This window comes from Lampetra fluviatilis, chromosome 26 (genome assembly GCF_964198595.1).
Source record: "Lampetra fluviatilis chromosome 26, kcLamFluv1.1, whole genome shotgun sequence".
Classification (NCBI taxonomy): Eukaryota; Metazoa; Chordata; class Hyperoartia; order Petromyzontiformes; family Petromyzontidae; genus Lampetra; species Lampetra fluviatilis.
Window position 1 is genome coordinate 3,898,898 of NC_136300.1, and position 21,291 is coordinate 3,920,188.

The following is a 21,291-nucleotide window of genomic DNA, read 5'->3' on the forward strand; positions in this document are numbered from 1 at the left end:
TTTATTATGTTTTATTTTTATTATTTTATTATTTCCCTTCTACGTGACTTTACCGAAAGAACCAAGAAGATATATAAATTTGCTATTCGTGTCAGTATTACTTTTTTGTTTTCCATGAAATGAATAAATCGTGCGTGATTAACACACATAAGTTCAGTGTGTTAAGCACTGGGCCACTACTCCCCTACTTAAATATAATGCTGTTTAATATATATACACACCATACATTAAAACAAGAAAATGTCTTACCTGCTTTAGGGAAAGGCAGTTCATTTGAAAGAGATGGGAAACATAGCAGAGCTGCAACAACACAATGCATAGTTTGATAGTAGTTGAACAGTAAACAGTTTAATGTTGAGTAAATACGAACACACTATAAACATGGAACTTAATGGCACCTGTTATGAAATTTAATTCAGTCAGAGGTAACATATGGTGAAAAATATGTAATACTACATACCGTACAAAGTGTCGAAAATGAATAAGAGACGAAAAGTTGCCATGCTCTTGCCAATTCCTAATTTCAGCAGTCAGATTTTACTATACACCTGCACCCAGAATATGATGAGCAAGCGTCAGTGTCCTTATATAATACTCTGCATGTCCATCTATCTATGCACAATTATTAGACACGCAAAACAAAAACAAAGAGAGCTCTGGTGAGGAACGAGATTACTGCAGTAGTAAGACACCTGCCTATGACGATTTCAACTAAGATATGTTCACATGATTTCTTAGTTGCTGTGAAAAGCGATAATCAGTGTCACCGCCCATTATATATAACCTATTAGACCACGTGTCAAACTTGATACGCGTGCAAGATTAATTATTTCTGAAAATAGGCAGCCAAACGCGTAAACAGGTCCACATCCCCAACTCTCAATCCAGGAATTTACTTTGATGCAAGCATTTCTGTTAACTTGTTTATGGCGTGAACATGTCTGTGCCTTAATCTGGTACTTATACACTACTTATCAGGAATTGAGCCTATCTTTATTCTTGGGAGTGCGTAAAATGAGTATATCCTTGTAAGAATTTGCGCGCAGGAACATTCCAAACTCGTCTTCCCATTTCCACTGCAGTCATCTTTAAACATCTGCTGTATGTAGCATCATTATTATCATCAATTCGTTAACCGTCGTTATATTTCATCATTCGATTTAATTAATGACAATTCGATTTTATCTAAATATTTGAAAAAGCCAAGGGTCACGTCATATACATGTAGATGACTGTGATTGAATGAATGATGTATATTCTAATGATATGATACAATTAATGGGTAATTTGCCTAAAACTATAAAATCTTCAAAGCAAGTTTTTAAAATGTTGACTCCAAAAATTACAACCCAATGTTTTACTGGTTCTACCCATAGGGACAAAGTCTGCTTAAATGCCTACATTGCTTTGAGATGTATGTTTAACACTTCATAAAACATACCCCCCATTATCAGTAAACCAATTCACCTCCTGTGGAGTGTGATGGTAAAAGCTGATAGCAAACAGAATGCGCTTCCGCGTTACTTATAGAGCAGACAATACTGATCCCCTTTCCACATTTCAGAATCTGTATTTAGACGGGATGAATCAGATGAGCTATGAAGTTCTTTCTTCACAGATGTCCGGTATGTCTATGAAGCACTGAGCCAAATAGACGCTGGGATAATGATTCCAGGCACCTGACGCCTTACTCTGTAACACACACCAGTGCAAGCAAGGGGTGTGTCGTTCTAAAGTGCAAAGTCTTAAGTTTTGTTTTAATCTTGGCTCGGCTGCTATGGTTTTTCCAACACCACCCCCCGCCCCCATCAAAGTGGTTTTCCACGCAATGTCGTCTCGCAAGGCTCACACACCATAAACTAGTTACGTATATTCCACATCCCTGTGACGGTGGAAAGTCTTCATCTAGTCCTGCCGTTGTCTTTGCTCGCAGAGTGGCACTCGTTTCTATCGTGCCAGGGTGGATGAGGGCTGAACGGACCCCAGACGGCATGTGAATCTGTAACATTCATCTTGCATGCCGCTTGTTCTACAAATTGCGCCGTCCAACTACAAGGTTCATCCTTACCAAAGTGTAACATTGAACAGCGTAAAGTGACTTAAAACTAAACATGACAAATTGTTACTTCGAATGTGGCTCAACTGTATGGAAAATTGCTCAGTCACAGAAATACAAATAACAATTCAGGCATATGTACATATCACAAAGGGTTATGGCATAGTTTTTTGTGCCTGTTAACGCCACAAGTGATGTTGGTGTCAAGTACTGTGATCTCAGTGATATTCCATCATATTACCTGCCACTACGATTATCCCCATCCCCAAAGTGCTCTGCCATTCGTGCGCCGATTAATATTTTCCATTATCCACACTGATCTACGGAGAAGATAAATAATTTTAAAGTGGTGGAACATTCTTACTATTAGCATTTAAAGAGTATCTGTGGATGACAGAACAGTGATCTCCAGGAGGTGCTTATCCACAGATAAGGGGTTGATATATATCTAGTAGTGTGTAGTGTAGTGTATAGTGTATAGTAGTGTAATGTATAGTGTAGTGTATAGTAGTTTAGTGTATAGTGTAGTGTATAGTTTAGTGTATAGTGTAATGTATAGTGTAGTGTATAGTAGTTTAGTGTATAGTGTAGTGTATAGTTTAGTGTATAGTGTAGTGTATAGTTTAGTGTAGTGTATAGTGAAGGGTATAGTAGTGTAATGTATAGTGTAGTGTATAGTGTAGTGTATAGTAGTGTAGTGTATAGTGTAGTGTATAGTGTAATGTATAGTATAGTGTATAGTTTAGTGTAGTGTATAGTGTAGTGTATAGTAGTGTAATGTATAGTAGTGTAATGTATAGTGTAGTGTATAGTGTAGTGTATAGTAGTGTAGTGTAATGTATAGTGTAGTGTATAGTGTAGTGTATAGTAGTTTAGTGTATAGTATAGTGTATAGTGTAGTGTATAGTGAAGGGTATAGTAGTGTAGTGTATAGTAGTGTAGTGTATAGTAGTGTAGTGTATAGTGTATAGTAGTGTAGTGTATAGTAGTGTAGTGTATAGTGTAGTGTATAATGTAGTGTAGAGTGTAGTGTATAGTTTAGTGTATAGTGTAATGTATAGTATAGTTTAGTGTAGTGTATAGTGTAGTGTATAGGATGAACGTTGCTATTTATAAAGCCATTGGGGTGACAAACGAGGTCTGAATTGGTCTATACCAAGGTCGGGAGGGCACTGATCAGGGGGGTTGATCGATGCGTGGGATCGAACCCACGACCTCCTGCGCACGTGGCGAGGGAGTTGACGTCTAGCTCGAGCGCTGTGGGGGTCGTCAACGCAACGTCAACCTTCAAACGTTTCCCACGGGGAGATTACGGACTTTTTATTAACATCATTCGAGTACACAGCCCGTAATTTAATTAAGGTAATCGATTAAAGTTTGTTTTTGGAGTTAAAAGTTTAATAAATTTGCCGAAGTTTGCCGGTGTTGGCGGGCCCCGTGCGTGGCGGGACGCGGAGTTTTCACGGCAAAATTTTTACTTGGGCCGCTGACGTTGATATATGAAATAAGCGGAATGTAAAACTTATTAAAGAATCTGTAACGTGCGTTTAACGACGTAAAGCCACGACGGGAGTTGTAATAAGATAATTAGTTTAATGCAATTGGTTGGTATTTACCTCAGCAGCAATTGAGGCCTGTGGTTGATGTTGCCGTACCCGCGCGGTCGCTCCGTATTAAAGGTGATCGCACTTTTATTGTTGAAATAAACAAACATATTATTGAATAATTAATATTCATAGACGTTTATACTCTGTTCGTCTTAAAGTTGTACTTAAATGTGAGATAATTACTGTACAGTACGTTCCTTCGCGGCTACTGTATTGCTGAAACTTTGGATTCTTATACAATCTGCTAAATGTAAATATTCCTCCGTAATTTAATATTAATAGTCTACATTTCATCCGAAGTGAATTTAGTGTTAGCAAATGAACTATAATGTTGTAAACAAAAATGTTGGATGTAACAGTATCCTATGAAGTATTGTACCAAACGTACGTATTTGGTTTTTGTAATGTTATTACAGTACAGTAATTGTTATTAAAGTCACAAATATACATAAAAGTATTCCCCTTCATGATCAATATCGTTGGGTGGTCGTCACGTCCAACAGTGTTATGAGTGGACACTCCACATTCTTGTGACGGCGAGGGGAGAGGACCCATGCCACACACAATGCTGGCCATCAAATTCTTTATTGATTCTCTTCCTTAAACTACAACTATCCTGACTTTGTACGTGATGTGCCACTCTGTAGTGTAACCTTTCTTGTTATCACGATGCATAAGGAGGAATCTATGAAATCTTCAGCATTTGGGAACCAAAAGCCACCCCTGGACATGGACAAACACGGCGTGACCGACGCTGAAAAGACCATACGTAGTGGTGAATATATAATTTTACACCACAAAGCTGGGCATTTAACCATTTGTTTTTAATAATTCATGATTCAGTATACGTAGTGTTGAAGCTGTTGCCAATACCACGGTCATAAATGATGATTTTCTACACCGTCTTGTTTAATTGCTTGAATTCTGAAATGTATCGCTGATCTTTCCCCCCATAGAGTATCTGTTTATACGTCCGCGTATCCCATGGCATGCATGCGTCTTTCTAATGTTATGCGACATTTCTATAGTGCAGTGTTAGAGGGTTGTAAATGTTTCCTTAAATTTAACTGCAAAAAAAAGCTCTCAAAATGTTTATGCAATCCATCCCTCCCCCCTCATTTTTAACATTTGAACCATTACAGAATAGATGCATCGTGTAATGTCATGATGTACTTGACAAGTGTCTGCATTTTTCTACTAATTCTCAGAGATGAAGACGGACGTTGACCTTTTGTTGGAGTGTCTCAAGTTTCAGAACGAGGACTCGTCCACCCATAAGCAGGCGGTGATCACTCTTTCTTCCATCTGCTCATACAACGGTTGGTCCTTGGATTATCTTCATTTACTTTAGCACAAGTTTGAAATATATTAGAAAGGAATAACAAAGAAGGCTTATTTATTCTGATTCTGAAAAACAGTGTTTAACCACAGTACAATATTTTATACATTTTAACTATAGCAGAAGTGTTCTTGGTTCTTTCGGTGAAGTCACGTAGAATGGAAATAATAATAATAAAAAGACAGAGTCGACAGACCTGCTCTCCACCTGAGGACGGCTGCTTGCGTTGTGGCCGAAACGTCGTGAGAATTATTTTATTATGTTTTATTTTTATTATTTCCATTCTACGTGACTACCGAAAGAACCAAGAAGATGAATCCCTGCAGTCACGAAAGCTTTAAATCGAAATATAGCAGAAGTCCAATAATTAGCGATCCATTAATCCGCGAATCTCTCTGTACGGTAATTGGCGGATTATTGGCAGTTCTGATCCCCGTAATCCACAGAAGACTGGGGCAGATTGAAAAATACTTTGCGGATCGCAAACCGCGATCTCTGAAGGTGGATGAGGGCTGGAAAGCGGAGCAATATGGAGTAAGATGTATTTATTTTCTTCGCAAATTTGTTTTTATTGTGCACACCACAGACTGGCTCATCTCACGTGATTATGCATTTTGTGGACTTGGATATCAAGTACATAAAACATGCAAATGTTATAACATATACCCATATGGGAGATTTTCACGCGTTGGGTCTTAGAAAAAGTTGTAACCTCATAAAACCCCAGATTTATTGTGGATTTGATCACGAGTCATATGCTGCAATTCCCTTGTAATTTTATATTTTTTCACGGATTAATGGATTCACGCAACCATTTGTTTCCACAATCTGCAGCACACTACATCAGTCCAAACATTTTTTCACGGATTACAAGTGGTGCGCCACAGATTATAGGATCTGCAATATGGGTCCCCCCATATCAACGCGGTTTATTGGATTTCTGCTATACTGTTTGGTGTCACAGTTCCTATGATTACTGTTTTTACATTGTTTTTATAGCTTTATTTTGGTGATTTCGAAAACATGGTTAAGCCATGTTTCTTGCGGAAGTGCGGAGTTGGCCTGATAACTTGAATCTAAATTGTCTTATGGTTGTTATTGTTTGACTTGCATCACACTGGGATTTTTGCACACAGCGTTGGAATACTTTTTTTTTTCTGGAAGATTTGCTGGTTTATTCAGGATGTTTCTGTTGCATGTCGTCACTTTAAGATGTTCTCTGTTCATATTTTATTTGTTGCGGTTGCACCCGACTCAAGAGCCGCATGGTTCACAGGGCTATACCTAATAAATGAAAACTTGAAATGAAAACTTGTGTTACAATATGCATATTCATAGCATATGGGAGACTTAATCGGAGTTGTACTTATTTAGTTTGGATTCTCTGTTTTCCATTGCTGTTTATTATGGATGATTGTCAGTATTGCAGTTTGTTTTATTTATTCTTATATTAGTTGGTTGTTGTAGCCAACCTATTTCGTCGGCCAAATTTGAGAATCAGAATAAGTTGTGTAACAGTAGTGTATACACTAGAAGGGAAAATAAATTATTGAACTGTAACCCACTTAAGATTAACAGTATTGTTGTAATATCCACTTTTTCAGTATTTCACATGAACCCTGCACAGCCAATTTATGAAACTACATTTCAGTGTAAAATGTTTTTTACAATATTTGAGGATGACTTTACCAGCTGTGGAACTATTTGTTAAAAATGCTATCTTCTATAAATAATTGCACAGGTGTATTTGCTTGTGCAGCTGCAGCATGCAAGTACCTCAAGGAGTGTGGTGGATTATACTTCATACAGCAGCTTGCCTGGTCTAACCCTCACAAAGATGTCACAGAAGTCATCTTGTTTTTTCTGGGGAGGCTGGTGGAGAACAACGGTATGTGTAGAAGTTGATTCGGTCTGATACAACGGGGCCTTATGGCACAAAGTATTGACAAATGCATCAACTAGGCATTTCCTGTATTTGTAACACTGCAAGTTGGAGACGTGAAACCTCAGGAAAGTTGTTTGAATACTCCACGGGCTCATGACCTTTGCATAGTTCTTGTTTTTAGAGTAATTTGGTTTATGGTATGTGTATATGCCCTTTCAGCATCTGCTTTTGTACATATCCTCCAATGTGTAAATATAAGCCACAGGTACTAAAAACAACTTGATGCTCGCATTTGAATGATGTACCCCTACCATACATACGTTGTCACGATATGACATAGCCATTAAGACAATATGTGGCAGTTTAACACGTAGGCAATTACCAGCGAAACGTCGTAATCAAAAATAGTAAATGTTGTGGTTTCACTCTTCAACACACCGGTGGGCTAAAGTAGTGAACTATTTGTCTTTTGTCAACGTGACACTTTTTGCTGATTGGCTGTGTCGGGTGGTGGAGGGTTACGAAACATTTATGAATAACCCTAAAACGTTTATTATGAACAATATGTGGCATTGAAAAACACTTATTTAGTGCTGCTGAAATGTGTAAAAAAGTTTTTGTGTTATTTAAAGTTTAATTTTCGTTATTAAACTTTAACATTCGTGTTTCTTTCTCCTTCCAGTTTTCTGTAAGCAGTGGCTCTGCACATCTTCCCTGCTCACTCGAGCTAGCTCACTTTTAAAAGACTCGAAATCGTCGAGAATTCTTAAAAAAAGTGCCTCCTATCTACTCCTTGCACTACTCACAAATAATAGTAAGATTACAGGTTTGCTTGTGAGCTCTGTGGTGGCACATCTTTTCATATCTAGTATTTCGGTGGTCATTAATAATTGTGAAAATATGGAGGCTTTTTCGTGACTTTTTGTTTTTACATTTACATGCTCTTTTTGGAATTTGGTTCCAAAATTAACCAATATGGAGGGCGAAAGCTGGTTATTTCATGATGTAACCTAAACATTAGATTGTTTTTACTTGTTTTATTTGAGGTGTGTATACACCATTTCCTGTATAATGTTTCCCTGATAAGATATTAGTTAAATAAAGTAGTAAACATATTAAACGGGAGTGTATGTTATTATACGTGCATAATAAATATTAATGAAAGCCCACATAATATTGAAAATATGCTGAAAGCAAATTCACTGGTGCACTTATTTGCATGTGTATGTCACCTAGGTCTACTTAGTAATGCCATTATTAGGCTCATTGTAAATACTCTAATACTCGTTGATTTGTACAAGCATTTCAATGGAGATATTTGATACAACGCATAGTGGATATCTTTGGCAATTTTATTTTTTATTGAAAACAACGCATGTTTTTTTGGTGTTCACAGACCGAGGGCAGAGCCTTGCTCGGACATCTAACTGTCTAAACACAATGCTTAGCGTTTTCAGGTAAACGATTAACTACTTTTTAATTCTGCTGCACTCACCTAATTTTACCACCTATTTGGTGTATATGGTAAGAAGCTAAAATATTTTACAAAAATATGATGAACTTGATCAAAAGTACAACTCTTAAATGGAACTTGGGGATATAATTTAGCACTTAAGAATATTGGCCCTGAACATCACTGAGAAACTTTAAATGGTGAATTCAGCATTTTTAAATGCAAAATGGAATGTGTATAAATGTACCTACAATGTTTCCACTGATGTTGTATTTGTCGTCTTTCTGCTGGTAAAAGAAGTGGTCTCCCAAGTGAACTTTCGAGACATGGCAACAGGGATTCTGAAGAGGAACTCTCACACTGGTCTGATCTTGCTAGGGCCTTATGCGCAAGTGTAAACAATCCTCAGCATGGTATTGAAAATCTTTTAGGAAAAAAATATTTTTTTATTGAGTCAGGGTTGCACATTTTTTGCAAACACTTGAAGCGGTGTTACAGATAAAAAAACACATAGGAGGTATATAATTTTGGTCAAAATAATTTGGATATTGGAATCATTTTTACATGAAACTGGTATTTTTCTTTACTTATGTGAAAAGGTTGAAACGTCACGTAAATCGAAGTTTACACATACGTTCATGTAAATGATGTACAATAACTTACATTTTAAAAAGCTACAGGAAGTAATAAAGATTTGTTTCTTGAGCAATCATGAGAATGTTCTCTGTTGCAGAGGAAAATCAAAATATGTGTGCATCAGTCTTGCCGAGTGTAGCTGAGAGTCTCACTCTGAGCTCATCGCCTGGTATCGTCGCCTCCCAATGTTCATTTATCACTGGAGTGGTTTCCAACAATGGTAAGCTTACATTTTTCTTGTAAATTTCAATGCAACCACATTCTTACACATGTGGTAGTCAACTTAAAGCGACCATTTCAAATTATTTCTGCTTTTTTTATTTACCATGTGTGGTGGAGTAGACAAACACGTTCTGTTACATTTCGTAAGCCACTCTTGCCATGTTGAAAGTCACATGCCCACTGGTAGATAGATTGTTTTCAAGCCAGTCTCACATTTCAGTTTAGTTGGTGATTTATATGCGCACAGAAATATTCTGACAAGTAAGTGGGTCAGCTAATAGGTAACAAAAATTTAACAAAACTGAAAAATGTTTTACAGTATTAAACTATTATGTCACTGTTGAGTTGCTGACATCACATGATTTGTGTACAAGGTTCTTTTTTAGTGGTCACAAGTGGTTAGACTGGCACCAGGAACATTTAAATTGAATTTCTAGTTGAGGAAAGTACTGTATGCTGTTTATATACAATATATTTGGGAGCGGTCTGATATGGCTCTAGATATAGAGAACATTTATTTTGATTAATCACATTTCACTTGTAACAGTTAACCATCGATTGTGATTTGGGCCATTGGGTTTTCATTTCCCGATTGAGGCTGCAACCTGTTGAAAAAAATATCACTTTTATTTATAACACTGGTGTCCTGTAGAGTATTGATGAACGTGCGGAGAAACAGAACATAGAAGTGGTGGCTATCTTGTTAGATTATGTTCAGTGGTATGGCCCAGTGGATCCTGTTAATTTAACCCATGGGTGGGCTGCTGTGTCGAGTGGTGAATGATTAACGGTTAATTGTATGCACATTTGCAATTGCAAAGTCATGTTCGGTTCGCAAAAATGTAAAGGTAAAGTTCGGTTACATTTGTAAAGTAAACTCATGCATGGTAGTGATGGTACACATGGAATGTGTCCTTTTTATTTAGCACAAAGCCAACCTTTTTTAAAAGCAGTTTTAGGGGGAGTGATCTCAGGATTGCAGCCCAGGTTCTCAATAAAACTATTGTAGTAGATGTTCTTTGTAATTTTTTTTACGTGTGCCAGTGATCTGCTCGGTTTGTGTTGTGTGTGTGTGTGCACTTTGCTGAGTGTGCAGCATTTTGCCAAGAGCAATTTGCACGGAGTGGAGGCCTCAGTGCTCTGGCCCAAGTTCTCTCCAGATTTACACTGGAAAACAACTTTGGCCCCACTAACTTTCCATTGGCAGTGACCATCACGAAGACTATTGACGTCTGTGTTACCGACCAAAGTAAGACTTTTGTCATCCACTGTTTTGGGTCAACTACTTTTAATCATACCAAATAACTTATGATAACTTTCAAGTGTACGCATACACGTAAAGTTCAAAAGAGACACTATAAGGGAGAGTAGTGGTGAAGTGGTTAGTGCACTGCACTTTGTACCAGGCAATATGAATTATATTTTCGACCTTGGCAAACATCAATGGCAAGTGATATCTGAACTAGTCCTGGTGCCTCTCCTTCATCAACCTACAACGACAAGCGTGGAGAAGTATAAGCGTTTAATCTCAATGACAGACATATCTTGAGGAGGCCTTCATGCATTGGATTCATAAAGGGATGTGAATTATTATATTTTATATGATGGGAAATGGCCAGGGGCAATTATACTTTAAAAACTGTGTATTATAATTGACTAGTCCACCAAGACAGACATTCATATGGGTAACATTACTGGATGATTAGTGACAACTGTGCAGTGGTGATTATAATAGACTGAACTACACATAACCGACCAAATACCTTTGCTTACTACAATTTTAACATTACACTCTCACAAAATTCATTACGGTGCAGAGAATATGTACATGAAACTAGTTAACCTTCACATTGTGGTGACAATTCTGTTTCATGCATTTTTCTAGCCAAGTTGGCATTTCAGCTGTCGAAGCACTGCGTGGTGCCCCACATGGTCTCGCTGTTGCTGAAGAGCCCCCACGATGTAAACAGCAAATTGGCAATCCTGATAACCATTGGGCATGCCACTGAAGATTGTGGTCAGTAGAAATGTTGTTTTATAACACAGCACATTTCTATGAACTTGTTTATTCAACATAAAAAGTACTTTTAAAATATTTTAAGTTTAAAGCTACTTTAAATATTTTAGCTAACTGTAGAATTGGATTTACTTAATAGGAGCACAACTAAACTTCGATAAATGCCAGTCAAATGAAATGCACATCTTTTTTTTGTTACAAGGTGACAACAGTTCATTGAGGTCTGTTTTGCCTTTACATTTCGAGAACAAAACAATGGTTGCTTTATTTTTGTGATGTGTTACTTGTTTGAAGTTACCTTTGTTATTGTGCTTGTAATGGGCAAATGACTGTGAAAGGAGTTGTTGCAGTCGTCTTAGTGTCTTCTCAGAAACATGTTAATGTTTGGTGTTCTTCACTCCCTGGGAATCTCATGTAAATAGTCTCCACGCAAACTTTGGGTTTTTACCTTTGTCCTCACAGTGGAGAACCAGAGGCAGCTCCTTGAGAGCCATGGCCTTCCCTTGCTGGTGCAGATGATGGTTGAGGCGCAGGATGAAGAGATAAGCAAGGCCGCCACGTTCATCCTGCAGAGCTGCATTAAACTGAGTGAGCATCGATGTATACGAAACGGGATCATGTGAGAGTGAGCAATTTTAGTGGAGGTCTTACTTTGCCAATATTTTCCATACAGTACTGACATTCTGTTTACATTTTTATGGCATTTGAGCATTTAGGAATTTTTATAAAAAAATAATGATGCTTTTTAATGTTTATTTAAAATTATCATACTGTAATGTGCATTTTTTTGCTTTATGATGGATAGACTGTATGTGATTTAATTCTAGATTTGAAGCTTTCGTGACTGCAAGGAATCATCTTCTTAAGTTTTTTCGGTAAAGTCACGTAGAAAGTAAAATAAAATAAAAACAAAAATCACGACGTTTCGGAGGCAACACAAGTCTCCGTCATCAGGTGGGACCGTCACAGCCAGATTAGCTGTATCAAGTGAGGCAATGATTCAAGATGTAATCCCTTAAAAGCGAGTTGAGGGGGGAGGGAGAGGGAGGGGGGAGCTCATCAGACTATGGTAGCCAATGAAAGGAACGTATCGGGAGGGAGGGGGGGCGAGGCCAAAAGGGTGGGCGATGGACGTGGAAGCGCTTGTGCGCAAGCGGCCAATTACTGCACACGCCAACGCTCCATTGTGTTGGCGTGTGCAGTAATTGGCCGCTTGCGCACAAGCGCTTCCACGTCCATCGCCCACCCTTTTGGCCTCGCCCCCCCTCCCTCCCGATACGTTCCTTTCATTGGCTACCATAGTCTGATGAGCTCCCCCCTCCCTCTCCCTCCCCCCTCAACTCGCTTTTAAGGGATTACATCTTGAATCATTGCCTCACTTGATACAGCTAATCTGGCTGTGACGGTCCCACCTGATGACGGAGACTTGTGTTGCCTCCGAAACGTCGTGATTTTTGTTTTTATTTTATTTTACTTTCTACGTGACTTTACCGAAAAAACTCAAGAAGATGTATGTGATTTCTGCAGATATACAACATTAAGGAAATGTTGTAGTAGAATTTGTTCTTGAGTGTTGCCTGATTGATGTTCCCACCCAATGGTGGTCTTTTTCTTTTAAAAAATGCATGTTGCCTTGTGTTTGTATAAAATGTCCACTTCAAATGTGTTCATGTTGTGCCACTGTTTTCAGCAAACACCTATGTGAAGAGTGCCATGAACGAGTTGGTTGAACGCAATGACACTGGAAATTCACAGCTCAGGACCCACACAATGCCCCATTACATGGTGGACATGCTGAAGGAGATGAAAACGAGGAAAGAGCAAATGTTTCAAGAACAGGTGCAGTATATAGCCTAACTTTTTTTAATTGTTGCAAGTATTAGTAAGGCAAACCAATTAACGTGTTTGATGTACTTTATGTAAAGTGTTATTAAATGCATTTCAGTAAGTATTTTTTCTTTTGATTGCTTTTTGATAATTGTCTAAGCTTAATGAGTAACTAAGACTCGTTTTAGAAAACTCGTTTTAGTTACTAGACCAAAATATAATGGAACCAATATGTAATTAATATGTAGCACGACTTCACCAAAAATAACAGACTTTGGGATAGTATTCAACATAGGTATGCAGGTGCTATGACCCATGAGATGTATTCTTAAAGAGGCACTGTGGATTATTTTAAGTTGTATGTTCTATCAACTTTTTTGTATCTAGTTTTGACAATTTTTACAAGGATGCAAATATAGCGTACAAAGCATAATTATCGATACCACATTATAACATCTTAATTTATTTTATTTGAACAACAATACAAATGCATATACAGTGAAGTTGTCTCTTGGGCATCTGATCATGTTTCAGGGTTCCAGTGAGGGAGACTTGGCCTCATTGCAAATGGTGAAGGATGTCATTGACTCGAAGTTGCTGCAATGGCAATCCACTCTGACCACAAAGCAGTCACCGACCAGGAACAATATGGAAAAGGTATTGCTATCCATAAAGAAAATGTCAAATCAACAACAGCAAAATAAAAATATTGTGTCTTTATTAGGCCAGCAACACCCATGCCAAAGTGAAGAATCGTCTGCGAAAGTTAACCAAACTGCATATGTTGGACAGCCCAATAGTATCGCAGAGCGGCGAGGAGCAGTCTTGTTGACTCGGTGGGAAGAGACCTGCATGGAAGCCCAGCATAAAATACCGGTCGATGGCGTAAAGGCAGCGCTGCCTTTACAACAAGACACTGGTGGGTTTGTGAAGCCCATGCTGCCCTTGAGATCTGTTGGGCAGAGGGCTGAGAGGGAGACGCCTCGTAGGTTACCCCAAAGTGCCTCTTTTAAAAGGAAACTTCAATTTGAGAAACAACACGCGGATGAAGAGAATGTACCTCTTCCTGTGAAGAAACAGAGGTTTGTGCTACTTATTGGGCTTTGTGGTTAAGCTGAGTGGAAGTTTGTCGTTCGTGTTGAACCAAGGATTTAATAATAATTTCAATAGTTCACGAGGAAAACTTATTATGGTTTGTACAATTTCACGTACACACCTGGTATGTACTCATATTAATAAAAACCCCACTTGCTTACAGAGTTGAACAACACCAAGAGAAAGAAGATAGCAACTTAAGGGAATACTCTGAAGGCTCCAGGAATTACGAGAATGATGTTGAACATTCAAACTCACAACTTGGTAATTTGACAACGTAGATTTTCCCTTTCTCTGTAAACTGTTTGCACATTCCTTGTAGAGGTGACACTCACACTTGTTGAAATTAATAGGATTTTTGAATAGATATTTGTAAAAGTACCAGATATGTACCACTAAAAGTAGTAACATTTGTAATCAGTATATTAACAAGCATAACAACTTAGCTTCGTAGTTAAATCATCCATGCATTGTTATTTCACATGTAAACTAAAATGCTAAATGTGATGATAAAAAAAATGTGTTTTAACTTTAACCTGGTAAAAGCTTTGTTTTGCACAATGTAGATGCACTTGCAACCCTTTGTTTGTCTTGTTACAGACCTTATGGCAATTTGTAAGGAAGCCTTTGATGAGGAGATTTCAAGAAAAAATGGAAGCCCCACTCTGTCTTGTAGTCAGCGTTGTGCAGGTTTGTATTAACACAATATGAAGGCGAGGCCAGAATGACTTTACCGAAAGAACCAAAGAGTATGGATTCCTGCAGTCACGAAAGCTTTCAAATCAAGACCGTGAATGTAGTTTGCTGCACTGACCTCTGCTACCCACAACGTAGCCCCCCACACTCTATAACGCCAGTTAGGCACAGTGATCAGCACTTCCAAGCTCAAGCCAGCTTAACTTACGACATCTGATAAGATCATACTGCATGGCAGGAGATACTCTGTCATGTAGTATGTGCGCAGATCGAGTTAGTAAAAAAAAAAATCTGAAATAATCTATTATTTTTCTACCTACGTGACTTTACCGAAAGAACCAAATCGTATACATTTACAGTGTTTTTATGCATCCGTGTTTATGCTCATTTTGCCTGCACCAACCAACATTGACCAATGTGGTGAAGTATGGTCAAATAACCCAGAAAGTGTGGAGGCCTAAACGGTAATGTATGTGACGATATAATACATGCACTGGCATATTCAGCCAGATGGAATGGTGGTACACATTTTTTATACCATTACAGAGAATTTACAAGTATTTCACAAGTTCCAGGCGGTTTCATTATTATGTAGTTGAAAACTTGCTTGGCTAGGTAGATTGTGGTTTAAGTGACTTTGTTGCATAGGATGGTTTATGGTTGTGTGTGTCAGGGTATGTCGGAGTATCACCCGATATATGTATAGTTACGTTTAAACGTTGTGGTATGTTCACCAGCGCATATCTGTGGGCACATTGTGCAATGCGCACGCATGTTTTCCGATGCACGTGTGCATCCAGGGTGCATCACCGACTCCTCTTTGAATAGCAAAAGCTACAATTCAATCGTGCAGAAATGCGGGAGCTTATGCACGCGCCATCACATCACCATGGAGTTGGAGAAGAGATACAAAGTGAATCACAGCAAGACCTGTGCTATGCATCGATCCAGGCCCTACAACAGTGAGCCTCACAGTAGCCTCACAGTAGACTGACACCAGGATGTGGCAGGTTAAGTGGCAGATTAGTGACTTAGCTGAAATCGTACGTGTCCGGTTATTGTGTTTCTTTTCTTGTCTGCCATGTTCTCTGCACTGCTGGATGAATGCCGATTTAATCATCAGCTCACGTTGTAACAATCCATCTCGCTGCTACACACGAGTGATTGTATTACTCATTTCGATTGAAAGCTTTCGTGACTGCAGGGATTCATCTTCTTGGTTCTTTCAGTAAAGTCACGTAGAAGGGAAGTAATAAAATAATAAAAATAAAACATAATAAAACAATTCTCACGACGTTTCGGCCACAACGCAAGCAGCCGTCCTCAGGCGAGGACGGCTGCTTGAGGACGGCTGCTTGCGTTGTGGCCGAAACGTCGTGAGAATTGTTTTATTATGTTTTATTTTTATTATTTTATTACTTCCCTTCTACGTGACTTTACCGAAAGAACCAAGAAGATGTATTACTCATTGTTCTTTGGTAAATGTCCTTTTAGTCCTGTTCCTTGCTTTGGTTGCCATTTAATTATTGTTCGTGATCACCGACCATCCTTTATAGTGACGTGTTCTGCCCAAGCCCACGTATCTTAACAATATTTAAGCTTAACAATATATAAGCAGTATTATCCGATCGTTGTGTTTCTCTTCATAGCTTTCATTGTAATTACAAGCATGAAGTATGCATTTGGATCTCTCCGGGGTAGTGCGAACCTTCGTGTTAAAGAATGGCCCATCGTAGTAGATATAAGAGCTAATTCTGAGATCATTTCAGGTGACCTGGTCCACAAAGTAGAAGGCAGAACTTTCCTAGTCACTCAGCCATATGAGAGTAATTGTATTTACATGACAGTCATTGATGAATACACTTGGGAACCGATTGTATTCACAGGGCGGCTGCCTAAATAATAAAAACCTTAAGAAATTTACTTAAGCTAGCTAATTGTGTAAAGTAAAAAAAACCTACTTTTAAGGAATTAAGATAGTTTTTTTAAAGTCAATATTTCGGTGGCGTGACACCCAAATGCCCCATACAGACCAGGTACAACTGGGTGGCATTAACATTTTACGGACTATGCAACCCCCCATGCCAGATACTGCCTCTACCATCATCACAGTCCTCTTCACTCGATCAGTACTCCTTATCCCCCGTGCAGAAAAATGCAATGAACCCTCATTTTTAAAGTGTGGTTTCATTTAAGTTTGAAGCCAAAAGGGATTCATGGCTGTGCTTTCCATGTTCACAGATATCACATTGACCCCACGCATAAAACGGCCAGAACGATCGGACCTGGTGGTCACACCTCAGAAAACGATTCAAACTGAGAGCTTCCACCAAGTCAAAGCCACGACTGAAGGTATTCTAGAGACTCAATGTGCAGGAGCACTTAATTTAATGTTTCATTCACTGCAGTACAGAGTTCCATAGTTGCACGTTCTTTTGTTCGTTACTCAATCCGCTTGTCCTGGTGAGGGTCACGGCGGCAGCATATTGAGTAGGGCGGTCCAGACCTCCCACGTATCAATGGAATTTGCATTCATGTACAGTACTCTTTTTGAAAGTATATAATTTGAAGAACTGCTGATCAGAGACATTTACTGTTGTCAGCATTATAGTTGATGTAGTTTTGATTCAGCTCAGAATTATATAAATGGCATGCGCATCTTTTTCTTGAATGTGTATTTTTCCAGTGTAATATTAAATTCACGGATGCATTTAAATAAATAAAAAATGTTTATACCGTAGCATCACTCTAAATTCCTTTACCGTAGGTGGCGTGAAACGGTCACCGAACAAAAACAACATGGATACATATTACTTCAGCTCCAGTGACTCTGTAAGTAGACATCAAGCTGATGAAACGTTACCATACTCTTACACAGAGCATGGAACAAGTATAAAATGTATAAAATGCAATGCGCATGCTTTCAAATTTCAAACGTCATAACTGTATTGTTCCACCATTGACCAAGTTTCATTGTATAAAAGCTCATGCTCAAGTGCCGAGTTTTGATGGTACCCAATGATGTTACTCGTATTTCATGAAATTTCACCAAATGTAGGCTGTTAAGACTTATCTCTACAATTCTGCTTTGTTGCAATACTCTAAAAATACACCAGTTGCGATGGGAACATACGTTTTTGTAGAAGTGGCCAACAAGATGTAGTTTACCACCAGTCAGTTTTTACAGGAAATGAAAGAGTTGTGCAACTTTTTAAAAGCTTCCAGTCTGCTTTGTGGTAATCGACAGTTACATTTTTTTGAACACATTCCTGCGGAGGGAGCTGGTAGGAACGTTGGGTTGCTCGGTCAATGGCCAGGGTCAACGGCGGCGTGGTGTATTCCGCAAATATGCCCAACTGTGAGGGTGGGCACAAGCCGTCGTGAGTAGGTTAAACGTTGAGTTTTATAAGGGCACCACGGGGTGACCAGCCCCTCCCCACCCAGCCCCACCCCTCCCACCCCCCACCCAGCCTCACCCTCCCCACCCAGCCCCTCCCCACTCAGCCCCTCCCCACTCTCCCCACCCAGCCTCCCCTCCCCACCCAGCCCCTCCCCACCCTCCCCTCCCCACCCAGCCCCTCCCTGCACGACGGACGGACGGACACAATAATCCCCTGTGGGCTGGTGTAACCAGGAGGTTCCTACCAGTATAAAGATTTTCGTAGCACGCATTCTGGCGCACAGCACCATCTGCTGGTGATACTGCTAAGCTACAATTGTGGATTTGGTTAGGTGGTCAACACTACAGCAATCCTATCAACTGGATTAATGTATGGTAAAGTGCATTAGTAATGGATTTTTTTTTACCTGCTATGCTAATTTAGAATCAGAATATATAAAGTTTAATCAACACCAGCAAGAAAAGAATAAATTACAATATTGTTTATGGTAATATGTTCAGGAGCTGAATGACAACGTCCATGTCTGGTAGCCCACGAGGGCTTCAGGAGATAGTTTGTGTCATTTTGCTGTTTCTCTGTGAAAGGAGCACAGACTACATTAGTTTACGATATGGTCCATAGTTTGGGTTGCACGCCCAAGTCGCATTGGATCGTCTTTAATTTTCCATTTATAAAGGATATGTGCGCATCATCCTGCTGATGGTTAATAGCACACCAGTGTCTTGAAGGAATGCCAAGGCCAGCAGGTGTGAAGTTTGGATCTCGAATGAGGAGGCTGTGTAGAGGAAACTGGGAATATTTAGACATGAGCAATCTTCCAACCGCACGTTGTGGGATGAGCACACCGCACATTCCATGGATTTGTACAGGGACCTTGTTTTGATTACCTTGTGGGTGGGTTTCTCATTACAGGCTTCTGGAGTTTGCCCACATTGTTAGGTAACAGCAGAAGCCTGGACATTATGGCGTGGCTGAGGAGCAAGGGTTGAGCTTGCCTGGTCTATGTTTCACTGCCCCTTTGTATGCTGTACCGACCTTAAGTGCTAAATAATGTGACTTACATTAGATGTTCACACCAAACTATGAAGCTGACCTTTTGCGTGACCATGTGTGTACATGTTTGTGTAAACATTCAAAACAGGACATCGACTTTAGCTATGTACTTGACAATTCAGAAGATAAGAAACACAAGAAAAGGTCCAACTTTACAAATCATGAAGTGATGTACCTGCAGCAAGGCGTCGATAAGTTTGGACACTGCTGGAACCAGATCCTTTGGAGCTATCCCTTCCAGAAAGGGCGAACCAATGTTCAGCTCGCAAAAAAATATAAGCAACTGAAGGTAAGAATTTTTTTTTCTTACCGTCACATATTAATGGATGCAGCAAAACAGTGAAATATTACAATGATTACATTAAAATGTATAACATTTTGTTGAATATTCTTAGGTTTTTTCAGTAAAGTCACGTAGGTAAAAACATTAAAAAGTAAAATAAAATAAAAATAATATTTAACTTTTTAATGTTTTTACCTACGTGACTTTACCGAAAAAACCTAAGAATATGAATCATTGCAGTCACGAAAGCTTCAAATCTAGGACATTTTGTTGAAGGCGAGGTTTTATTGTGGGAATTTACATTGGACTTAATTTGCAGATTAATATTTTACATTTTTACATTGTCAGTGGGATGCTTTAAAGTTTTAACTTTAGTGATGTATGGGATGACTTTTTAATTATCGACCACCCTCGAACTCGCTGCCTCTGCATGTTCAAGACTCTTCGCATACATTTAACTCGTCCAGTAGAGAATCCAAGACAGCACTGTTTAATAGAGCTTACAATGTATGAATACTGCACACTCGTGATAACCTAGGTTATAAGAGTTACACGTTTATCAATGTAATTATTTAAAATGTACTTTCCTTCCGTCCTTACTCATTAATTTTGTACAGTAACGTGTTTGTGGATGGAAGCCCACATCACATGCCTGCATGCTTATCACAATTTCAACAAGTACTGTATTGTTGAAGGCCGTAATGGCAGTCACCTTGTCCACGCATTGGCGCTTCAAATGCATTTGTGGTAAATTACAGGTTTTGTTTTTCTTTCTCAGGCAATTGCCTCCAGTCATCAGCATTATTTTGCGAATTATGAGGGTATAATAGCTGACCAGGTGGCACAGTGGTTAGCGTATTTCTCTATAAACCACAGTTCGATTCCTAGCCATAGACGATTATATCTGGGTCTCCCCCTCCACACCCGTCTAACGGCATGGAAAGCCTTCAACAATGCATTATAATAGATCAGTTTTTTAAGCAATGTTACATGTGGTAAATTTTCAATATACAAAACACAATTTATGTTACAATTATAATTAAGTCGAAAATGATCTCAGAGAAGTATAAACAAAAGCCATTTTTCACTCCACACTTTGCTGTTTTGCCACAGTTAACGAAGAAGTTCTGAATTTTGACTTAAAACTTTTGTGACTGCAGGAAAAAGAAGTTGTGACTTCAGTGGTGCAGTCAGAACCCACGTGCACTTGACAGACACGCGGATGGCTGATTTTTGACGAAAGCTTTCTTTCATTGGATTTTTAAAGAATTAAATGCCTTGCAAGAGGGAAACACTTTTGGCCACAACTAACTTCGTTGACCTCACACATTTTGCATTTCTATCTTGGCAGTTTAATGATTGTGAAATCTGTGTTCACGAGAAATGCCATGTCAAGAATGTGATGACCATTGCAGTCCTGTCTGCGAACCACAAGTTTATTTAAGATATGTATACAATGGAATGTGCAGTCACATATTGGGGACTACAAATGTGTTTACTACAAAACAGTGAAAATATGTTAAAGCCTCTGTAAGTGTTCTATGGATGCATTGAAATAGTTACGTGATTAAAACAAGTGTTTGTGTTCTAAGTGAGGTCTATACAGAAGGGATAGTGCTTAAATTAGACTTGCTTTGTGTTTTGCTTGTCTCCACTGACCGCTTATATTTATATTCAAAATTAAAATATACTCCACTAACGTCACAATTATCAGCCATTGT

The 21,291-nt window shown here is 38.9% G+C and overlaps 1 protein-coding gene across 1 annotated transcript; it reads left to right on the forward strand.

Moving 5' to 3' along the window:
* The first annotated feature begins 1,618 nt into the window (after positions 1-1,618).
* On the forward strand, positions 1,619-20,701 carry TERB1 (telomere repeat binding bouquet formation protein 1). Its single transcript, XM_078868894.1, is given in 21 exon segments — positions 1,619-1,625; positions 4,342-4,384; positions 4,386-4,438; positions 4,872-4,982; positions 6,744-6,890; positions 7,570-7,701; positions 8,284-8,344; positions 8,638-8,753; positions 9,074-9,196; positions 10,295-10,447; positions 11,084-11,215; positions 11,678-11,803; positions 12,906-13,054; positions 13,577-14,124; positions 14,301-14,401; positions 14,738-14,827; positions 15,634-15,795; positions 17,075-17,185; positions 17,601-17,665; positions 19,376-19,576; positions 20,684-20,701. Coding segments are annotated over 21 exon segments (2,649 nt in total).
* The last annotated feature ends 590 nt before the right edge of the window (positions 20,702-21,291 follow it).